We start from the raw sequence: 24,509 nt of genomic DNA, 5'->3' as shown, positions 1-24,509 counted from the left end.
AACTGAGGACTGAAACATAGAGTGATTAAGTAACTTGCTCAACACCACACTGCTAAGAAGTAGTGGAACTGAGATTTGAACCCAGGAAGTCTACCTCCAACTTCAGCGCCTAACCAGTTGGCTGACTGCCTCTCTAATGACTAGCTTAGACACTCTAATCCAGATTCTGCAAGGGTAGGTGTTCCAGAACTCACTTTATTTCATCCTCATTTTCAACTTGAATCAGTTGGTCATTATTGCACAGACCTCTGAAGTGAAAAGGGAAATCAAGCCTTCCACCTCCTTTGTGGGAAGAATGATGATTGGTTAGTGTGCCTGCCATGGAAAGTGTGGTGATTTTTCAATGCTAGTTGCTATGGTGTAGAGGGGATTGACAGAAGATACTTCAGAGAAGTCACCTATTAGCTTCAGGGCTCTGTGCCTTCAAAAAAATTGAAAATTATAACCAAACTGTAAAAATTTCAACTCAATCTATTGAAAAAGCAGAAAAATTTAGTCAAACTAGTATTAGTTTGCATTAGTTAGATTCCCCCAAAATATTTTTAACTGAATTCAACCCATTTTTAAAACGTAATCGAGGCAAATGAGTTAATTTACGTAGAAATTGTCTTTGGCACCAGAACAGAATGTCTCCATTGTAAGACTATGGAGTAAACCCACATGCCATTTCTTTCGTCTTGAACATCTTCAAATCTACGGGAAAGTTGAAAGATGAGTAATATCTTGCACAAAAAATCACCAATTTTCAGGACTTTGTCACATTTGCTTTATCTCTCTTTATATGTATGGAAGTACATAGACTTTTTCTGAATCATTTGAATGTGTATCACGAATACTTCACTTCTTCTGAAAATAAAGACATTCTCCTGTATGACTAAACAACATTATAAAATTAGCACTAACTTAGTAATGTCAACTAGTAGAGTCCATACTCAGATTTTTCCAGTTGGCCCCAAAATCACTTTTGTAATTTATTTTCATTCCAAAACGCAATTTTTAAAATTATACTTTAAGTTCTAGGGTACATATGCACAGCGTGCAGGTTTGTTACATATGTATACATATGCCATGTTGGTGTGCTGCACCCATTAACTCGTTATTTACATTAGGTATATCTCCTAATGCTATCCCTCCCTGCTCCCTCCACCCAACAACAGGCCCCAGTGTGTGATGTTCCCCTTCCTGTGTCCAAGTGTTCTCATTGTTCAGTTCCCACCTATGAGTGAGAACATGCAGTGTGTGGTTTTCTGTTCTTGTGATAGTTTGCTGAAAATGATGGTTTCCAGCTTCATCCATGTCCCTACAAAGGACATGAACTTATCCTTTTTTATGGCTGCATAGTATTCCATGGTGTATATGTGCCACATTTTCTTAATCCAGTCTGTTATTGATGGACATTTGGGTTGGTTCCAAGTCTTTGCTATTGTGAATAGTGCCACAATAAACATACATGTGCATGTGTCTTTACAGCAGCATGATGTATAATCCTTTGGGTATATACCCAGTAATGGGATGGCTGGGTCAAATGGTAATTCTAGTTCTAGATCCTTGAGGAATTGCCACACTGTCTTCCATAATGGTTGAACTAGTTTACAGTCCCACCAACAGTGTAAAAGTTTTCGTATTTCTCCACATCCTCTCCAGCACCTGTTGTTTCCTGACTTTTTAATGATTGCCCTTCTAACTGGTGTGAGATGGTGTCTCATTGTGGTTTTGATGTGCATTTCTCTGATGGCGAGTGATGATGAGTATTTTTCCATGCGTCTGTTGGCTGCATAAATGTCTTCTTTTGAGAAGTGTCTGTTCATATTCCTGTGCCCACTTTTTGATGGGGTTGTTTGCCAAAACCCACTTTTATGCATTACATTTGGTTGTTATGGCTTTTTATTCACTTTTTAAAAAACATTCTCTCTTCTTTTGTTTTCCATGAAAATTGATATTTTAGGATTCCCAGCCAGTTCATGTAGAATGCTCACATCTCATTGTTGAATGCCCCAGTGGGGTTAATTCCTCACCCTTCTCCCAAGTATAGACCTCTGGGCCATATGACCCTGGCTTACTCTCCTTGTATCTGTAATAAAGGCTGGAAGAAGCAGAGGCCCTGCTGAGCTGCACACTCTGTAGGGATGGGAAGGGGAAGGGCCTGCTATGCTTAGACACTGGCAATGAACCAGGTTGGAGGGAGGGACAGCCCAAGGGAAAGGAATTGGGGTGTGGGGAGGAAGGAATATGGGAGGAATGGGATAACATGGATTTGAAGCACTTGCTCATTATATGGACCCATTCGATAGCCACTCCCCACCTAGGAATAACAAGTCTGAGTCTTAAAGCAGAATCCTCAGTCTCTACTGCAGGGGAGAGGCCAAGCCAGCGCCTCCCAGAACCAGTGGCAGAGGAATAAGCATTGTGTACAGCCCCTATTCATCAACAGTTAATAGTATGATTTATCTGAAGATTTGAATATATAATGTATTTTTAAATACTGTCTTCCTGTGATATAATGAAAAAATTGCCAAATTCATCTTGGTGTTACAGCGAGGGAGGAGGGAATGAGAATGAAATTCATGTTGGTGTTACAGCGAGGGAGGAGGGAATGAGAATGAAATGGGGGAGGCAAACAGAGGGAACTTCAACTTGATCTTTACTCGTTTTTCTTTTCTTTTACGTTGAAAGGAACCTGCTGGAGAAATACGGCAGAGGAGCGACATTCATTTGGTTTTGAGTGATGAGTGTGTTGCTCTTGGCACTGTAGAAAATTTGAGCTCCACTTCTGCTCCTTCTTCAATAATACGGCTTTTGAAATCACATAGGTCAGAGAAGTTAAAATTGACTTGCCACAAACTCAACCATAACAAACAAAATTAGACTGGCCTTCTTTGTGATCTGATTTTGTCCCGGGTGTGTGAGGGCTCCTGTGAGGGTTCAGCGGATCGTGGGCAAGTTTACTTACTCCCTGTGAGCCTCAGGTTCCTTCTCTGTAAAATGGGAATAACATCCCCTGACACAGAGCTAGTTGATTTAGTGAAGGTCCTGCAGTGAGCAGGAGAACACATTGACCCAGCCAGCAGGAGCTGAAACTGTGAGGTCATCATTATCCCACACAACTCAGAGTCTGAAAACAGGGACGTTCAAGGCAGGACTGGCAGCTGCACATGTCATGGAGGACCCAGGCACACATAGCACCCTGCTCTTCTCTCCCCAGCGGGTCAGTGCTGGCTCCATCTGGGGATGCAGCATAGCTGTGGCCACATCAGGTCACACATCCTCACACTACATCATTCAGGGCAGCAAGAGAGAGCCCCTGCTTATGGCCCTTGTGAAGGAGGAGCAAGCCCCAGCAGGCTTCCTGTTACATCTTGTGGGCCAGGCGACAGCAGTCCCTGGCAAGGGGGTGGTACTGCACAGATCGTCTTGGACATGTGAACACTTGCACGTTGCCCCCTGGGACAGGCAAGGAGGCTTGCCCGAAAAGCCCCAGACACAAGCAGGGCTCTGCGCGCGAGGATGAGAGGGAGAAGCTATGGGGTGGGCAAAACAACGGGGTCTGCCCCAGAAATGCAGACCGCCTGCCTCATGAGCATATTCCCTTTCCCTCCTCTCCCTGATTGTCTACTCCTGTTCCCCGTACTCCCTGACAGCTGCCCAGAGCACTAGCAGCTGAGATCTATGCAGAGGATGAACGAGGCTGCCCACTTTAGTGTCAAATGTGTCAGGTTTCCAGGTGTTACAGCCATTCTGTTTAGTTTTATGCCTTTGTAAGCAAAGACCTTGCCATTTTATTTTACTTTGTGGCAACCCAGTTTTACTATATCCCAGCCTGGTTGTTATACACACTTTTTAAAGGTCAAGTGAGACAGGTTGCTATTTCACAGCCTAGAGGAAAAGAAGTGACTAAGTAACTACATGTTTTTTCCAATGATGTCCACAACAGTCCATCCAGTAGTACTGTCAATTAAGGCCCTTACTTGCATTTCTCAGTTAGCTTTAATAAGGTGACTTGTAGTTGATAAGAATATGCCAATTAGTTAGCATAAGCATTAACATCTTCATATAATAAATAAATGTCTACTTAACTTTGTAGTGTTAATTTTAATACATGCTTTTGTTTAGAGTTAAGGGCACAGTTATTTTTTATCAGTAATGCCACTTCTTACAATGGAATCACTGCATCTTAACCAAAAAGCACTGAAGAGTCGATAGGGATTCAGTTTAAACAAATAACCAACAAGTTTTATTATATTAAACTTTATTAATATCGCAACACATTGAGCAATAACTCTGACTCTAAAATAATATACTTCTGAGAGCCTTAATTTTCAAGCATTATTTGCAGTCTTTATCCTTCATATTTCATTATTTCTATTCTGATAGCAACACCTTTTACTAAAATTGGATTTTTTAATTTGTACAAATTTATGGGGTACATTTGAAATTTTGTTACATGTATATAATGTGTAGTGATTGAGTCAGGGTGTTCATCACCCGAGTACGATGCATTTTTGTTAAGCAGAATCACCCTATTCTGCTATCAAACATTGAATGTATTCCCTCTATCTTACTGTATGTTTGTACCCTTTAACCCACTTCTCTTCATCCTCCCTCATCACTCACCTTTCCCAGTCTCTGGTATCTGTCTTTGCACTCTCTACCTCTATGTGATCAAATTTCTAGCTCCCACATATATTTCAGAACATGCAATATTTGTCTTTTTGTGCCTGATTTATTTCACTTAGGGTAATGACCTCCAGTTTCATCCATGTTGCTGCAATGAATGACATCATTCTTGTTAATAGCTGAATGGTATTCTCCTGTGTATTTACACCACGTTTTCTTTAGCCATTGACAGATGGAATGTAGAAATGTAGAACACGTTCTGCTTCTTCAATTGTTCAAATCCTATTAATATTTCTCTCTTTTTTAAATAATTTTTTATTAAAATACTGTTACAACTTCTTGGAAATATCTGTTATAAACATTCTCATTTGATTGAAGTTCCCAAATTGTTGAAGGCCCTAAGGAGGTGCATGTTATATTTCATCCTCCAAATAAAAACATACATATATATGTCACTATAAGTTTCATATAACATTAGAAACTTGATACAACCATTCATAAACTTGAAGCAATTTTAAAACAATTTTAATATTATCCAAGAAGTAACATGTAAGATGACATTTGTGTCACCTGCCTAACACGTAAGACACCATCATTAGATGAGCCAGGCCATTTATCCTTTCCATAGCCACATTCTTTTGAAAAGCAGCCATGAGTGCAGGTGCACCTGTCATCAGGTTGGATAGAGTCTCCTGTGGCCATCAGCCTGGAGATTACCTTTGTCTCTCTTCTGTGCTGTTCACCCATTTCCCTCCTGTTTCCTGTATTTCTCTGGTTTTGGTTTCCACCATCATTTTGTGGTGTACATTCTCCTGAGGCTTCCTGAGAAAGAGTGAATGAAGATGTCTTGACATGGGTTCACTAGAAAACAAAACCCAAGGTAACTCCCAATGGCTATTTATTTCAGAGACACAATCCCAGATGTGTTAGCAACTAGTTTTATTGAGAAATAAGGCTGCTGTGAATTTCTTGTATTAGTCTTATGTTTTCACTTCCCTTGGGCAAATATTCATGAGTGGAATTGCTGGGTCATATGGTAAAGGTAGGTAGTAGTCGTTTCACACTGCCATAAAGATACTGCCTCAGACTGGGCAATTTACAAACAAAAGGGGTTTAATTGACTCACAGTTCAGCATGGCTGGGGAGGTCTCAGAAAACTTACAATCGTGGTGGAGGAAGGGGAAGTAGGCACCTTCTTCACAAGGCAGCAGGAGAGAGAGAGCACAGGGGAAACTGCCAGTGTTAAAACCATCAGATCTCATGCGAACTCACTCACTATCATGAGAACAGCATGGGGGAAACCACCCCCATGATTTAATCACCTACCACCTTCCCTTGACACATGGACATTACAATTCAGGATGAGATTTGCGTGAGGACACAGAGCCAAACCATATCAGAGTATGTTGAATGGTATTAGAAATTGCCAAAAGTTTTTCTAAAATAATTGTGCCATTTTACAATCCCAACAGCAAAGTATGAAAACTCCAGTTGCTCCATGGCCCCTTGGACATCTGTGCTAGTATGTAAAATACAACTGACCCTTGAACAGCACAGGTTTGAATTGCAGAGGTCCACTTCCACTTATATGTGGATTTCTTTCAACCAAGTGAGGATCAAAATTACAGTATTCACAGGATGCAAATTCCATGTATATGGAGGGCCAACTTCTCATATATACAAGTTCCACAGAGTCAACTATCAGACTTCAGTATACACAGATTTTGGTATATGTCAGAAGGGGAAGGGTCCCAGAACCAATCCTCTGCAGATACTGGGGGATGACTGCACCATTGATTTGTGTATATTGATCTTGTATCCTGTGACCTTAAAAATTGCTTATTCGCTATGGTTTTTTGTAGCTTTCTTATGATTTTCTGTGTGAACTATCATGTTCTCTGCTAAGAAGAAGAATGTTATTTCTTCCTTTCGGATTTGCGAATACAGATTTTATTTCTTTCTCTTGACTTATTTCACTGGCTAGGACTTCTCATACTATGTTGAATAGCAGTGGAGAGAGGGGGCATCCTTGTCTTTTTCCCAGTCTTAGACGTAAAGCATTCAGTCTTTCACCATTAGGTATGATGTTAGCTATATGTTTGTGTAGATTTTTTAAATCAAGTTATGGAGATCCCCCCATTCCTGGTTTTATGGGAATTTTTAATTATGAGTGAGTACTGAATTTTGTCAAATGCTTTTTCTGCATTCATATGATTATGTGATTTTTCTTCTGTAGCCCATTAATATGGTGAATTATATTGATTGATTTTCAAATATTAAACCATCCTTGCATCCCTTGGTCATGGTATATAGTTCTTTGTATATGTCACTGTGTTCTACTTGTTTATATTTTCTTATGAATTTTGCATCATATTCATGAGAGGTGTTACTCTGCATTTTTCTCTTTTTGTACTTTCTTTCTTTGATTTTGGTATCAGGGTAATGTTGGCTATTTTCTGGAGGAGCTTGTATAATGTTGGTTGTTGTTAAGTATACCTCTTGGTATAACCTTTTTGGGAATTGTTCTAGTTATTACATTATATACACATACTTTATCAAAGTCTATTGGTATTGACATTTTACTACTATTGGCGAAGCATATAAACCTTACCTGCCTTTTTGCTTCTTTATTCTCTACCATTTATAATAAAATTGTTTTAAATATTTATTCAACATACATTGAAACATATAAACAGATAGGCAATGTCATAATTTTTGCTTTAACCATCAGACATAATTTAGAAATCTCAAGAGGAGAAGAAAAGTCTATTATATTTGCCCATATTTTTGTTCTTTCCATGTTCTTCCTTCTTTATATGCCAAAATGCCTTCTTTTATCATTTCCTTTCTGTCTAGAGAACTTCCTTTAGCCATTTATTTAAGGTAGGTTTGCTAGGAACAAAATCTCCTAGCTTTACTTCATCTGAGAATATATCTGTCTCTTGCTTATTACTGAAGAATATTTTTGCTAGCTTTAGAATTCTGGACTGACAGTTATTTTCTTTTAGCACTTAAAAAATGTTATCCTGGGTGGGCGTGGTGGCTCACGCCTATAATTCCAGCACTTTGGGAGGCCAAGGCAGGCAGATCACTTGAGGTCAGGAGTTTGAGACTAGCCTGGCCAACACGGTAAAACCCCATCTCTACTAAAAATACCAAAAATTAGCCAAGTTTGGTGGTGCATCTCTGTGTCCCAGCTACTTGGGAGGCTGAGGCAGGAAAATCACTTGGGTTGAACCCAAGAGGCAGAGGTTGCAGTGAGCTGAGATTGCACCACTGCACTCTAGCCTGGGTGACAGAGCAAGACGCTGTCTCAAAAAATAAAAATGTGATCCTGTTTCCTTCTGGCCTACATGGTAGCTAATGAGAAATCCACTGTCTTTAAAATTGTTTTTCCCATATAAGTAAGGCGTTGTTTCTCCTTGGCAGTTTTTAAGGTTTCTTTCTTTGTCTTTAGTTTTTAGAAGTTTGACTATGATATTTTGGCATGAGTTTCTATGGGTTGTTTTCCGTTCAGGGTTTGCTGAGCTTCTTGAATCTGTATGTTTGTTTGTTCATTTGCAAAAATTGGGAACTTTTTAGTGATTATTTCTTTGAGTCTTTTTTAGCTGTATCCTATTTCTCCTCTTCTACAGGACTCCAGAATTTTGTCGCAGTCCCACATGTTCCTGAGTTGTGTTCTGTACATGTGTGGTTTTTTTTTAAGTCTAATTTTTCTCTACTGTTCAAATTGGGTAATTTCTATGTTCTACCTTTATATTACACTGATTCTTATTCTCTTCTCTCCATTCTGCTTTTCAGCACATCCATTGAGTTTTTAAAATCAGATTTGTATTTTTCAGTCCCTATTATATCTGCCCATATTTTTATTCCTTATTTGGCTCTGTTTTGTATCTTCTATTGTTTTGGTAAGACTTTCTATGTCTTTACTACATTTTCTGTTTTTTCATTTGTCTTAGGTATGTTTGTAATTGCTTGTTGAAGTATTCTTAGGATGACTACTTTTAAATCCCAGTCAGATAACTCTAACATCTGTCATCTCAGTTTTCATATTTTTTCTTGTCCTGTTTGAAATCTTCCTGGTTCTTCGTATAAGTGATTTTTTTTTTTTTATTTAAGAGGGTATATATTGGGTATTAAGTTATAGGACTCTGGGTCTTACTTAAATCTTGTGTTTTAGCAGACCTCCTGACGCCACTCTGGTAGGTTCCGGGGGCCATTGCCTGACAACTGCCAGAGGGTAATTGAAGTATAGGTTCCCCCTCTGCCCCTGTTGATACCTGGGGAATGGGCTTGGTACTTCTTGGCAGGGGTACTCCCTAGCTGAGAGGAGGCGGAGATTCTCATTACAGCCAGATGAGAGTGAAAATCCAGGCTCCCTATGTGTCCTCTGAAGATAGAGGGCAAGGTGCTTACTACCACCCAGTAGGGTTGAGGTCTTAGCATTGAACTCAGCCTTCTCTGACACTCCCCAGGCAATGGAGCAGGCAGTGATGAGCACCTTGTTACAGCCTGGTGAGGGTGGAAGTCTAGGCTTCCCAGTAGACCTTTGCTGGCAGGGGTGGTAATCGGTCTATAATTTTTTCTGCAGTATTTGGCTGGAATAGAAGAGGAAATGTCTAAGCAGCTACTGTCTTGCTAAGCTGCCCCTTTCCTGGTATTCTGTCTAGAGACAGCATGCTTTTTCTTTTCTGTCTTCTTTCTGTTTTTTTGTTTGTTTGGTTTTTTTGGTGTTTTGTTGTTGTTGTAGTAGTTGTTGGTTTTTTTTTTTTTTGTTTTGTTTTGTTTTGTTTTTTGTGGCCTGCTCTCATTGGTGTTTCTAGGTTCCAGTTTCTACAGTATCTAGTCTGGGATATGTGAGGCAAAAAGAAACTCCAGGGAACCCACCATTATGTCATTCCTCAAGTCTCAGGATCCTAGCTAGTCTGGACTTCGTCTCCAATTCTCAGAGTCTTCTAATATGATTTTATACATAATTTTTTCAGGGTTTTTCATTGTTCTTAGTAAGAGGAATAGGAAAAAGTATATCTGCTCTATCTTCCCTGAAGTAGAAGTCTCTAAATGTAAATGTTCATGAAGTTTAACATGACTACACCTACATAGCTATAATGGTTTTGATGAATCAAATGAAATATGAACTATACTTTCAAAGGTATGAGTGCATCAAAAAACCTAGATGGCGAAAGGAAAAAATAGCTTTCAGGAGGGAAAGCTGTATTCAAGGAAATCACAGAGAAATTTTTTATCTTGTGTAAAATACGTTTGCAGATTCAAGGAGAGAAGGTACTGGCCTTGAGTTTCTTAATGCTCACGCTAATTGATGGGAGGATTTGGCCACTTCTTGTCTTCAAAGGGAAAAGAAATCTGTATTTTATTTGAGGAGAGAAGTAGCCATACTGTTCCCCCTTTCCACTGAAACCTGTGGAAAATCTATCCCTGATGTTTGCGCCTCCTTAGCAAACACCCCCAATGGCCCCTGCCTTTTCTGGGATCCTGTTCTAAAGTGAGCTTCTGTTCCAGGTCGCCTGAACTGGTGGTCCACTGTGTGCACAAGCTGTAAACGGCTTCTTCCTCTGGCCACGACAGGGGATGGGAACTGCCTTTTACATGCCGCCTCACTGGGTAAGCTCTGCAGCACAGACAGAGGATAGCCAGGCTCCAGGCCTGCGCAAGGAAAGACATATGCTAAATAGAGTCACCCATGTCACTGTCATCTGGGAAAGTCCCCAGGAGATAGAGCTAACAATCCTGGCCCTTCTTGTCAAGTAGCTTGCAGTTGGTAGAGAGACAGAATACACATAAGAAAAGACCTGGCGTGAGAGAAGGAGGCCTTAAGCATAGCCACAGGGATGGGACTTAGAGACTATTGCCTGGTACAAATAAAAAGGACTTCCTGGAGGAGGTGGGATCTTTACTGAAACTTGAAGAACTTCAGAGACTAGAAGAGGACATTGCAGGCAGGGAGACCCCGCAGATAAAGCATAAAGGCAGGAATGGACAGGGTGTTTGGAGGTGGGGGTGAACAAGGTAAGACTGCAGCAGGAAGTTTTGGGAGCAGCGCATGAGGCTGAGTAAATGAGGATCCACTATGTTGACAGCAGTCAACAATTGGTCTGGACTAATGGAAACAGACGTAGGTACTGCTCAGATAAATCACAGGGGAGTCAGCATACTCAGAATATACCACAGAGAGATCAGCAGCCTTGTCTAACAGAGACATGAGCTTCCCAATCACACAAAGCCACACAACACAGAAATATATGGATAATTGAGGATCATCATCCACTTTCTGGAACCTCAGTTATCCCTTTAGGCCCAGCGTTAGATGCACAAGGCCGAATCCATTTTGATAGGTGAGTCTGGGTTTGCACCAGGGACCCTCAGGGCTGGTTGCTCCCTACCCGCTCTGGAGGATAGCGCCTCTCCAAAACACATGACCCTCACACAGGAATGCGGTCCTTGGTCAAACTCGCATCCCAACAGACGTGGCTTTAACTGGGTGCTGTGACCTACCTCAAGGGCCAGCCCCCAGCCCTCTCTCTCTTTGGACCTGCAGTGAGGCCTAATCAGCAAGAGGTAGGTGAGATAAGACTGTAACAGACTTCAAGGGAAATACATCAGGGTTTTGGAAGGGTCCCAGAGGAGGATGGAGACCAAGAGCAAGGGAAACATTCCCCAGGCTTGACCTGCAGTGAGGAAAGGCAAGGCACCCACTTACCTGCTTCATCTCCATGTCATTGGAGCACACTCTGCTTGTTGGCATTGCAAAGGTACTCCACATTCACCATGGTGAGAAAATGAAAATCAGTGACCCCCACCCAGCGGCGGCCACTCTTAACAGTCTGGCGGTGTCATCGTCTTCCAATCTTCTGTCTATTCTTTAGGTGAAATGATGATCTTGCTGTGTTCACCGTCTTGAATCCAACATTTTCCCTTACGACTTGAGAATTTTCCCTGCTGTTATCCTTCAGACATATGATTTTCAGTAGTTGGGTCATATTTCATCATAGTGGTTAATATTAACTATTCCCCTATTATTGAGCATATTTTGCCTTGTTCTTTGTAAAACCTGGAGAAAGAATCTAAAAGAATAAATCTCTCATCTGTGTCAAACAGCAGCCTCATTGTGAAGTCTGGATCATGGAAGTGCTTTTGTGCCTTGCATATCCAAGGATGCCCAGCCAGTTGAGCCTTTGAAAACATGAGTTCATGTTACTCTCCTTCTGAAAACCCTCCAGAGGCTCACAGCTCCCTTGAGAGCCCCCTTTTCACTCTCCCTCTCCCCTCAATCCCACTCTAGCCATCTTTCCCTCTTGCCTTTTCTCAAGTACTGCCCCCTCCGGGTCTGTCCCTGGCTTTTCACTGTGCTGGGACAGCAACTTGACTCCCTCCTCCACCCATTTGAGCCTTTGCTCCTGTGTCTCCATTCATGCCACAGCAAATCTGCCTGCCTCACCTCTCCTCGTGGAGCTGCCACCCTCAACATTGTACACTCTGTGCCAACCTCATGGCTGCCTCACTTCCCACTTCCCCACAACATGCGCTGCATGAGATATTAGGAACTTCATGTGTCCCAGTCACTGCCACGCATACTGCCAGCGCCTAGAATGAGTGGGTGGGTGGATGAATGGATGGATGGATGGATGGATGGATGGATGGATGGATGGATGGATGGATTCCCCTGTGCTTTCCCTTGTAGCCAGGGCTGCCCTTCTTTTGAGGGCTTCTCCCACAAGTTGGGGTTCTTGAACACATCTGAGCTGCCAAGAGCACATTCTCAGAGATGGTTCATTTGCCTCTGTATCCTCTCAGCACTTGACACAGGGTGAGACCCTCCCGCTGGGAAGCAGGCACTCTCTTGTGGGCCTGGTGTGTGCAGTGTTGTCACTGACACTCTGCTTCTCAGGAAGCTGAGATGCCTCAGGGCTGGAGATGAGGGAAATGGCAGGCCCTGGAGAAGCCAGGATGCTAATGGCCTCCCTCGCCTGGAGCCCTCCACGAGGACACTGGACAGCCTGTCCCTGTCCCCTAGTCAGTCCCCCACCCAAATGTAAGACTTGGATAATGACCATTAGGTCCTCAAAGCAAACCAGCAACACTGAGAGTAGGTTGCCAAGGGTGCCGGAGAGGAAAAGCACTTGATTTTCACCCACTATTATTTTGCTAAGAACAGGATGTGCTGCTTCATTCACCTACTTGCCTTAATGGGAAGCCTCAGGAAGAAGGCTGGAGGGGAATTAACAGAACAGCTGAGTAAGGAGGCTGCTCTGTGTGCAGACAGGAGGCCCTCCCAGTGGGTCGTGGTAGTTTGCATCACCTCTGGCTTGTCTTTTCCTCACGTCCTTTCTCTCCTGTGTTCTCCATGGCCTCCTGGCTCCAGGAATGTGGGGGTTTCATGACCGGGACCTGGTGTTACGGAAAGCTCTCTATACCATGATGAGGACGGGAGCCGAGAGGGAAGCCCTGAAGCGGAGGTGGAGGTGGCAGCAGACGCAGCAGAATAAGGAGGTTGGTATCCACTGGCATGGCCGGAGGCCAGGACCCAGGTCAGGTGCCGCCTCGGGCCATGGTCAAGTCCAGAGCATGGTCCCTAGGCCCCAGACTGTCTTATGAGGGGAGGCAGAAACAGCCTCTGGGATCAGGAAAGTCTCCTGTTTTTAAGCCCGTGGAGGAGGAGCCTGTTGAAATAGCGGAGTCCCGGCAGACAGCAACTATGCGTCCACTTGTGCTTCCTTAAGGCATGACTATGAAAGCTGCCTACCTTCATTCCCAAAAGCATCCTGGCTTGGATGATGAATTAGATATATGGCCGCCTGCTGTCAGGTGCAGCCTATGGCTTTAGCCCCTGTGTGTGAGCTCAATCCAAAGGGATTCCCAATTGTCCCCAAGCATGGTAAACATGAGGACCTTGCTCTTCTAGAAGAATCTGCCTGCTTTCTGACTACAGTTGATCCATTATCCCTTTAAACTTTGTAATGGCCAGCCACAGTTCGGTGCATGCACAGGTTAATGCTCGGCCATCCCCAGCCCCTGAGAATGACCCTTGTTGGTGGGCAGATTCCCAACAGCTCTGGAATTAGAGCTTGGAGCTTTTGAAAATATAGTGTGCATAGCAAAGGTGGCCAAGAGGGTGCCGTTAGTGTAGTTGGTAGCTACCTATAGATGTGCCTGGCCTGGGTCCCAGTGAGGCTGGTCTGGGTTGGGAGGGTGAGAAGAGGAGGGCATTGCAGCTGTGACCCACCCCCCTCTGAGCCAGTTCCCCTCTGCCAGTCAGGGCTGGTGTACACGGAGGAGGAGTGGGAGCGGGAGTGGACGGAGCTGCTGAAGCTGGCCTCCAGTGAGCCGCGCACACACTTCAGCAAGAACGGCGGCACAGGCGGGGGGTAAGTTCTGCCCCTGCTCTCCCCAGAAGTCACCTCCAGCTCCAGGCCACCCAGGGCTACACCCATCATGGGTGGATGGCACGGGGGGAATGTGGGACCCTCATGCTGTGGAAGACAGAAAGATTCCAGCTTTCCAGCATTAGCTTCAAGACAAGGATGCACAGAAGGACTGTGAGTGATGGCTGGCCCCTGCCAGGTGCTGGTGGAAGGGTACGCAGCCCCCATATGCACTATGCAGGCAGAGGTGAGCTCACATGAGCTGCCTCCAGGCCACTTTCCTTGAATGTTGTTATGCAGAGCAGGTGAGGTGTGCGCCCTCAGGGCACAGCTGGCCTCTGGAGGTCACACGCGATGGTGAGCGTTCCCACACATTGCCATCACGCGGACCTGGCTCTGAAGTTTGGATTTTCTCCCCAACTAATTAATTTGTGGCTTCAAGAAGTCACCCTGAAAGCAGAAGCTCATTAAGCTAGCCTGCTGTTTCCCAGATGAGCTCCATGGATATTATATGTGTTCCCAGCAAAAAGGTTCCACGTCTGTGCATGTTTAGGACTAGCTTGTTCCTACAGAAACACCTTGGATGTTCTAGCGTGGAATGAAGAGTGCGGCCAGACCAACGGGGCAGCCATAGAGCCTTGATCATGGCTTATTCTTCAGTTCGTATTCTCTGGAACCTGAAAGCAAAGGTGTTGCTCCTAGAAAAGGTCTCAGCCAAACATGAGAAAGTGTGAGCAATAACACCAGGGAGACCCACGGAAGGAGAACTGCATGCAGCTCTAGGCTGCCCTCAGGCTCATGGGCCCTGCAGCGGGCACCTGGGTCCTCATCCACCCACCAAGGCAGGGCCTAGTGCCTCATGGGTCAGCTCTCCCTGGAGGCCCTGGCTGGAAAAGAGGCTCCCACAGAGCTGCAGCAGCAGCGGCGGCATCTGAGACCATGTTTACAGATGAGATCGTTAGAAACCCACATACGCTGGCACACCCTTCCTCCATGTTTTAAGGCTATGGTATCTCTGTACCAACAGTCTGTCTTGGTAGGGCATTTGAGGACAAGCATTCTGAAGTCTCGGTCAACTGGTAAACTGCTCTCTTCCTCTGCACGCCTCCCAAGTCCTGCCTGTGGTGGGTCTTAAGCGTTCCTCCACGTCGTTTTCACGGTTGCCTCTCTCCCTCCTGCCACAGGGCAGACGCCTGATACATGCTGGCAGACTGGATCCAGTCCAGGTGTCTCTGCCAGGGACAGGGAGGAGTGGGGAAAGACAGCAGCAGTGATAACAGTAATCACAGGTGATCATCACGTACACGTCTCCTGAGTACCCCCATCCAGGAGGAGCTTCCCCCAAGGTCCCATGGCTGGTGAGCCCATCTGACTCCTAAGGCCACAGCCTGGTCCCCTGCTGCCTGCTCCCTGGGGCCCGAGGGATTCAGATGCTAATGGGGACATAGGGGCCACTTGGTGTCTGTCCCTATCTCCCACAGAGTCTGAGTGATCAACTGTAATCTAACAAAAGGATGAGGTCCCTTTAGGAATATCCAAAATGGCCCAGACATTGTCCCGTTTAGTAGGATAGCCTGGTCCCCTCCGCCTGGAAGCCACAGTTCTGGTTGCCACATCACAAAAGAGAAGGAAGAACTCGGGGAATGGCCAGAGAGGGGAAACTAAACAACCAAGGGTGGATGGGAGTGACCCCATCAGAAAAGAATGGAGAGGTGAGGCGGGAAGGTATGGGTGGTGTTGGGGGAACAGAAGGAAGGAGGTGAGCACGGGTCGTGTAGGGTGGGGTGGGGTCGGGGAGACCATAAGAGGGACCCGTGCTGGGTCCTCTATCTCCTCCTTTCAAACCCTACCTCACAGGCCTCCAGTACGCCTTCCACAGATTGGAAAACCGAGCCTCAATGGGATTAGATAACTGTTCCAAGACCACAAAAATGATAAATGGAGGAGCCAAAAAGTCAAAATGTGGTCTGATCATTGTAGAGCCTCTTTTGACCAGGCTCCACAGCCCTAACGAAATCCCTCAAATACAGCAGAGTTTGTAGAACTTCAGGCAACAGATCAGCCTGCAAATGAAACCACCACTCTGGGCTTCAGATGGTGAAGGGAGTGAGGACACAGCCACCTGGTCCCCACAAAAGCACTGATGCTCAGGTCAGAATCCTGTGCCAGTGATGCAGGAGGCACTTCTAGGGTTTCAGCAACAGGTGTTTCCAGTGGAGAAAGAAAAAGGAAAAACAAACAAACAAACAAACAAAACACCTCAGAAGAGGACTGAACACATGCAATAGGAATCTATCTAACAGAGTTGCTTCTGTAGCCAGATGCCTCCTTGGGTTACCTGGAACCTTTGCATGGCCAGTCAAGGAGGGAGTCCTATGGAACCAGGCATAAAATGCACATTTTCCTGGGAATAGGGAGTTTTGGCTGAGTCCCATGGACTGGGGTGATGGGCAGAGAGCGCCTCAGCAAGGCACCCGTGCAGCTGTGCAGGACTCGCCAATGGTGCTCTAGAGTGGCCAACTGCTCCAAGAATTCACTTGGGGTTCAGAGTCCATAGAGAGGCCTGTGTGTCCAAGCACCGTGTACTCTGTCTTTTGCCTGTGTCCTCTCTCCCCATGTTGAGCTGAGAGGTGTGGGGCATCATCTGTGGGGCATCATCTGTGGGGCTTGAGAGCTGCAGAGATGAGTTTCTACGCCTGACTGAAGGGCCTGAAGGCAGAAACTGGCGAGCTCAGGGTTCACGGGGCTGTGGCAGGCTGTGCAGGCCAGGACACGGGGCCACAGGGGATGTAAGGCCAGGATGCTGTGAGCTGCCCGAAGGCCAGGCATGAATTCAGGGAGGAGGCCCCAAGCAGGCTGGCTTCACGACTCACCTACGGTGGGGACCACACAGAAGGCCAGCCCCTGAGGCCAGGGCTGTGGGTGGACACGAGCAGTCAGTGAGAGGAGTCACCACCGCAGCCCAGGGACCTGAGGACACAGCCCCTCAACTGGCAGAGAGCTCTGAAGACCCACAAAAACACTTCCTCAGACAGCAGGCCAGAACTGGGACCTCCAGCGAGCCCAGCGGGCCCTGAAGGAAGACAGCAAGAAAGACTTTGCCACTCTCCTGCCCCTCCTCTCTGCCTGTGCTAGCCCCACAGGGGACACAGACGGCAGCCAGAGAAGGGGAGGAGGCAAAGGGTGAAACAGAGAAGCCAGCTGGCAGCTAACCCAATCTTCCAGGAGGCGCAAACTTGGGGCTGATAGCCCCCTGCACAGGAAAGTGACCGGAAGAACCGCACAAAATTTCCAGGGTGTCACCTGGGAATAGGAAAGAGCAAGTTAAGGAAGAGCTTGCAGGCATGATGGCGAGAAGAACTAAAGTGGCCTTCTTCGTCCCAGCCTGGGTTTCCCAGAACCTGTTCCCCATGGATGAGGGTAAAGGGGTGCAGTGTGGGCCCTGCATCCTGCTCTGGGAGCCCCTGCTATGGAGGCAGATGGGGCAGCCTCTGTTCTATTGGTCCTTGACACAGATGATGGCCTGGAGTCATTTTTAAACCTGTTACTTTCCCAGAAAGCGACTATGTCACTTATCTGAAGAGGTCAGAAGGGACCAGAGACCAGGTGTGGGCGTGAGCTAGACCCGCTTCCTCTCACTGTGCCTCCCAGGACTCAGTGGCCAGGCCCTGGCCACGTGGGAGAACCAGGCCTTCCCTAGGGCTTGGGGAGGGGTTAGTGAAATCAGATGGGAATTTGAACAGTGTCACCTACTGAGTCCATGTTATGTGTCAGGCAGTCCCATGAGCTGTCATTATCATCACCAATCACAGATAAGAAGACTGAGATTCAGAGAATTAGATAATGTATTAGTCAGGGTTCTCCAGAGAAACAGAACCAATAAAAGACATATATATAAAGAGATCTAATGTAGGTATTGGCTCACGTGATTATGGTGTCTAAGAATTCCCACGACCTGGCATGTGCCATCTGGAGACCCAGGAAAGCCAGTGGTGTCGTGCAAAGACCCAAGAGCTGGAGAACTGATGGTGTGGGTCAAGTCTGAATCTGAAGACCTGAGAACCAGGAGTGCCGAGGGCAGAAAGTCCATGTCCCAGCTCAAACAGGTTTGGTTATTCTGTCGTCCTCCACTGTTTTGTTCCCATCCGTGAATAGATCAGATGAGCCCCACCCACATTGGTGAAAGCCATCTGCTTTCTGCTCTCCAGCAATTCAAACGCTAATCTCATCCAAAACACCCTCGCAGACACACGCAGAAATAATGTTTAACCAGCTATCTAACCATCACAGGTTAGCTTCCAGTGTCCCACAGGCTGAAAGATACAAAGCCAGAACCTGAACTTAGAACTGACCAAAACACCTAAGCCCACGCTCTTGACAAATGCAGACCAGGCATGAGGAGTAGGAATCAACAACTTATCTTGACTATGGTGAAAATAATCATTTTTGTTCTTTAAACTTTTTAAAGAACTACTTATTTGTTTTCTGTTTTATGAGAAGGGTTAAGTGGAAGCTGAGAGGCCAGTTGGATGGACAAAGAGGAAGGGAGAGCAGAGCAAGGGGGGCCTTTGGGGGACCCTCTGGCAGCCCCCGGGGCATCTTCTGTCTAGCTCCTTAACTTTTCTCACATGCTAACCTCTCTGCTTTCTCTCTGTAGTTGAGTTTCTGAAATTTCACTGACAATGTGTTTGCTGCATTTCTTTTTATTAGCCTTTTTCAGAAGTAGCTAGAATCCCAAGTGATTTCCTAGCACACAGTCTGAGAGTTGTCAATTTCGGTCAATCTTCTGAGGAAAAGCAAGAGGCATTTTTTTCCTGGGAGATGCCTACACCACAGCCTGGTGCTCCCAGGCCATGGGTTGGCCTTGTGCAGGAAAGGAGGCATTCTTATGTGTATTCCTGAAGGTTCCATGACTTCCACCAGCAGACCAAGCAGAAAGAGCATCTGCTAACGTAAAGTGTCCTCACTTTGCAGATGTGGGACCCGGCTCAAATTTTAAAAGACATTTCTCATTGAAAATAAGACCAAAGTTGACTATCTAGGGATGGTCCTCAAGTAGGAGCCTTCCCTGATCTTCCTGTCTAAAGAATCCACCTTTTATCACTGTACTGATAGTTTTTTTTTTTTATTATTTTATTATTTATTTAAATATGTTTAGGGGATACAAGCACAGGTTTCTTACATGCAAATATCGCATTGTGGAAAAGTCTAGGCTTTTAGCGTACCCATTACCCAAGTAGTGAGCATTGTACTCAATAGGTGATTTGTCAGTCCTCACCCCCTCGAACCCTCCAGCCTGTCATAGCCCCCAGTGTCTATTATTCCACTCTGCCTGTCCATATGTACACATTGTTTAGCCCCCAGCTATAAGTGAGAACAGGCAGTATTTGACTTTCTGAGTTATATCACTGAGGATAATGGCCTCCATATCCATCCATGTTGCTGCAAAAGACAGGATTCCATTCTTTTTTATGGCTGAGTCATCTTCCATGGTATATATACACACCACATTTTCTTTATCTAATCCTACATTGATGGACACTTAGGTGGTTTCTATCTCTTTGCCATTGTGAATAGTGTTACAGTAAACATGCAGGTATATTTTTGATAGAATGATTCATTTCCCTTTAGGTATATACCTAGTAGTGGGATTACTGGATTGAGTGGTAGTTCTGTTTTTAGTTCTTCGAGAAATCTCCACACTGTTTTCCATAAAGGTTGTATGAATGTACATTCCTACCAACAGTATGTGTTCCCTTTTCATCATATTCTCACCAACGTCTATTTTTGTTTTTGTTACATTTTCTTTTGAGGACTTGGTCATAAATTATTTGCCTAAGCCAATGTCCAAAAGAGTTTTACATAGGTTTCCTTGTAGAATGTTTATAGTTTCAGGTCTTACATTTAAGTCTTTAATCAATCTTGAGTTAATTTTTGTATATGGTGAGAAGTGTGGGTCCAATCTCATTCTTCTGCATATGGCTATGCAATTTTCCCAGCACTAAATGAATAGTGTTATTTCCCCAGTGTGTATTTTTGTTGGTGTTGTTGAAGATCAGTTGGTTGTAAGTATGTGTCTTCATTTATAGGTTATATATTCTGTTCCGTTGATCTATGTGTCTGTTTTTGTGCCAATACCATACTGTTTTGTTTACTATAACCTTGTAGTACAATTTGAAATTAGATAATGTTATGCCTTCAGCTTTGTTCTTTTTTCTTAGGATTCCTTTGGCTAGTCAGGCTCCTTTTTAGTTCCACATGAAATTTATTGTTTTTTCTAATCCTGTGAAAAATGACATTGGTAACTTGATAGGGATTGTATTGAATCTATAGATTATTGTAACAATATAATCATTTTAATGATGTTAATTCTTCTAATCCATGAGCATGGGATATTTTTCCATTCATTTGTGTCATCTATAATTTTTTTCTTCAGTGTTTTGTAGTCCTTCTTATAGAGATCTTTTACCTCCCTGGTTAAATATATTCCTCGATATTTTTGTAGCTAATAGAAATGGGATTGCTTTCTTGATTTAGTCTTCAGCTAGATTGTTACTGGTATATAGAAATGCTACTGCTTTCAGTATGTTAATGTTGTATCCTGAAACTTTACTAAACTCGTGTATCAAATATAAGAGGTTTTTGGTAGAGTCTTTATGGTTTTCTATTTATAAAATCGTATCATCAGCAAACAGGGATGATTTGACTTCTTCTTTTCCAATTTGGATGCCTTTTGTTTGTTTTTCTCTTTGCCTGACTGCTCTGTGGGGACTTCCAGCACTATGCTGAATAATGGTGAAAGTGGGCATCCTCATCTTGTTCCAGTCCTTAGAGGAAAAGCTTTCAACTTTTCCCCATTAAGTACGCTGTTAGCTGTGGGTTCGTCATATATGGCCTTTATTATGTTGAGGTGTGTTCCTTCTATGCCTAGTTTGTTGAGGATTTTCATCATTAAGTGATGCTGAATTGTATTGAATGCAAAAATCCTTGACAAAATACTAGCAAATCAAATCCAACAGGACATCAAAAAGATAATACACCATATCAGGTGGGACTTATCCCAGGGATGCAAGGATGATTCAACATACACAAATCAATGAATGTGATAGATCACATTAACAGAATTAAGAACAAAAACCATATGATCATCTCGATAGATGCAGAAAAATAACTGATGATTTCTTATTTGATCATCTGTTAGTATCTCTCCCTACCTAAACCTGCATTCATGGGCACACATGGGCAAGCGTGAGCATGCTCAGCACAGTGCTAGACCTGTAGTGGATGATCAATAACTATTTGTCACATGATTGACCTCAGCTTATTGATTCTAGGCAATAAGATAAGCCTTGTTCCTCAAACCACACTGGCCATTGCTAGAAGCATCTTTCAGAGCCTAAGATCCATTTAGTCCCTTCAGAGCACTGGGAGGCCCCCGTCCTTCCATCTCAGCTTCCCAGGCCATAGCTCTTAGCAGAGCCCCTGCTAGACTGTACTGTGTCGTTGGAGAGTCTTTTGTAAAAGGTGCCTGTCTGGGCAGGCACAGCCCTTGACCAAGGGCAGAGGCCCATAGCAGGACATAGGCTGGGTTCAGCCCCTTGAGCCTCCTCAGACTGGCTCTGCTGGGCCCTACCTGAGAGAGGAGTTGAGGCACACCACTCAGAAATGCTGCGCATGAGATCTGTGCATGCGGAGAACCTTGCACCTGTGGAAAGGAGTGAGGACCGTCCGCACATACTGTGCTGTGGGTGTCTCAGGATGCATCAGGAGAAGGAAAAGGCAATGGTTGGAATAGTGAGTATAAACTCCTACCTACAGGTGGGAGGATGTGTGCATACAGTTTATGCGCATTTACTCACATTCATACATGTGCACACATGTGCACTTACTTTTTTTTTTTTTTTTTAGATGGAGTCTTGCTCTGTCACCCAAGCTAGAATGCAGTAGCGAGATCTCGGCTCACTGCAACCTCCACCTCCCGGGTTCAAGCGATTCTCCTGCCTCAGCCTCCTGAGTGGCTGGGACTACAGGTGCACACCACCATGCCTGGCTAATTTTTGTATTTTTAGTAGAGATGGGGTTTCACCATGTTGGCCAGGATGGTCTCAATCTCCTGACCTCATGATCTGCCTGCCTCAGCCTCCCAAAGTGCTGGGATTACAAGCATGAGCCACTACCACGCCCGGCTAATTTTTGTATTTTTAGTAGAGATGGGGTTTCACCATGTTCGCCAGGATGGTCTCGATCTCCTGACCTCGTGATCTGCATGCCTCAGCCTCCCAAAGTGCCGGGATTACAGGCATGAGCCACCGCGCCCAGCCTTACACTTACCTTTTTTTATGGAAGGGTACACCAAAAAGCAACACCTATGTCCCCATAGGTGAGGTGACTGCAATTTATCATCCAAACTGGTTCATTTGGGGAAAGGAAAGTGGGCACTAACCACTTGGGCTGTGTGCACAGGGCTTTCCCAAGCAAAACAGGAGGTGTGGAGCCCCCATCTAGACGAGGGGATGTGGGGAGGGACCTGGGAGGCTTCATCCAGGCTCTCCATCTGGGTGGCTGGGTGACTGCTCATTAACAAGCCCCAGACTGGCTTCCTTGTCCATGACATGGGCTCTTGCCAAGGATGGTCTCCAAGGATTGTGCCTACAGTTTAAGCCAGGGTGCCCCCAAACTGTTCCCTGGGGCCTGAGATACCATCTGGACCTTGCTCCATGACCTTTGCTTCTTGGTCCTGCCAGGAGGGACTCCTCAGCCTGGCCTCTGCCCACCCCCATCTTTCTCAGGGTGTTTTCATTGGATAGATGGTATATCCCTAACCCTGGAAATTCTCCCTCCTCAAGTACCCACTGGAGAAGCGGATGTGGGTGCCCTGGAGAACCCAGTGTGTGGCACCCAAAGCATGTTAGGAAGTTCTCAGGGCATGCACATCTTGGAGGATGAAGTCATTATATTGCATGCCAGTCTTCTTTGCAGTAAGCACTGACTATTAAGCATTTTAGGAATTGTTACATCTTTGCCCAGTGACCAGATTCTCCCCACAATCCCATATCTCGCATTTGCTCAGCAAACTCACAAGAAGACATGAAGTCTCAGGGCTAAAAGTGGGAGTGAATTTTCAGAATTGGCTCTTCTGAGCTGATTTCTACCAATGGGCTCTGGTCACAGAGTGCAGGTCACAGTTCCAAACTCTCGTCCCAGATAAGATCTTGTTTGCCCCTCCATTTTAGAGCCCCCAGCTAAACTGGAGTTCCAGGACCAGAGCAGCTAGCAAACCTGCAATAAGGAGAAATGAAAAGGGACCTGGACATGGGTGTTTACAGTGTGCCTTTCACGGGATACTTGTCTTACCTGGCAGGTGTCCTAACACCTGGTTGCCCAACCCATGACCAGGGGGTCCCTCACATGGGAAGCTTGTTTGTACTGGCAGATGGCTTTGTGGCTCCTGTCTGGCCTGTGTCTATTTTTTTCTTAACTGATCATCGCTCTGTGGCTGGGACCAACCTTGTGTTCTCCTTGGCGTCTGGTGAAAACATAGCCTGGGGTAGCCTCTGCTTCTTCCAATGGAAGGTGCAAATTCAATCCACTGCCACAATGAGAAAGGAGTTCAAAGATTTTTACTTATAGATCCTGGGCATGGAGGCCGTCATGAGTTGGGAGGGCAGTGCTTCATCCCAGGGTCACATGAGGTAGGGATTAAGAGTCAGGCAGAGAGATCCAACTAGAAACATATATAGGGGAATAGGATGTGGGTCACTTTAAGTTCATGGGCAAATGCCTTAATGGTCCATTTAAAGGAAGTGGTAGGAAAGCGGAAAGCCCAGTCTCCTAGGCAGGGAGATACCTCTAAGTTCTTATCTCTGGCCACCAGCTTGGGTCGTTGGGTGTGGTGTTCTACTTCCAATGCCCAGGCAGCAACCTCTGCTGTTTCATTTCTGTTACACCCTCTATACCCTCAGGAGCCTGAGGAGCCAAGCCAATGCTCTCTGGCTGCCTTCAACACTGAGGCTCCTCGTATAGAACCAGAAGCCTCCCTAAGTCTTGGACAAGGAGCCAGAAGCAAGTAGGGAAGGGCATTATGATTTTCAAGCTGCCCCAGCTGGAGCTGGGATCCTCTCTGCTACCCCGTGGGTCACTGAGCAGGTTTCAGTTGCTCACATGGCTTCCATGCTCAACACTAAAACTGGAATGGAGAAAGGATGCTCTGCTGCAGCTGTCCTCCATCACCTCCCAACTGGGCCCGCCATCCTATCACTGCTGCTGAAGTAAAATGGCCCTGCTTTAAGTTAGCCATGAAAAGAATGCCATGCCAGTACAATGGTGCCTGATACTTAGCCTTTGCACTGTTGTTACCATGGAGGCCCTCCTGCATAGCTACTCAAATACCAGGTGTTCTGCCAGGAGGCTCCATGCTGGGCATGGCCCAACTCCGTGCCTTGGCCCTAGCACAGAACTTGAAGGATGGGTAGATGAATGGACAGACAAGTAGGTGATTGGGTAGACAGATGGTTG

The 24,509-nt window shown here is 45.2% G+C and overlaps 1 protein-coding gene across 1 annotated transcript in view; it reads left to right on the top strand.

Moving 5' to 3' along the window:
• The window catches only part of OTUD7A (OTU deubiquitinase 7A), a 382,132-nt gene that overhangs the window by 319,740 nt on the left and 37,883 nt on the right, over positions 1-24,509 (top strand). Inside the window, exons 7-9 of the mRNA XM_008017189.3 lie at positions 10,135-10,236; positions 12,995-13,122; positions 13,885-13,997. Of these exons, the coding sequence (XP_008015380.3) occupies positions 10,135-10,236; positions 12,995-13,122; positions 13,885-13,997 (343 nt within the window). The remainder of the gene's footprint in view (positions 1-10,134; positions 10,237-12,994; positions 13,123-13,884; positions 13,998-24,509) is intronic.

This window comes from Chlorocebus sabaeus, chromosome 26 (genome assembly GCF_047675955.1).
Source record: "Chlorocebus sabaeus isolate Y175 chromosome 26, mChlSab1.0.hap1, whole genome shotgun sequence".
NCBI classification, from domain to species: domain Eukaryota; kingdom Metazoa; phylum Chordata; class Mammalia; order Primates; family Cercopithecidae; genus Chlorocebus; species Chlorocebus sabaeus.
The sequence above is the reverse complement of the archived record's forward strand: the minus strand, read 5'-3'. Positions and strand labels throughout refer to the sequence as shown.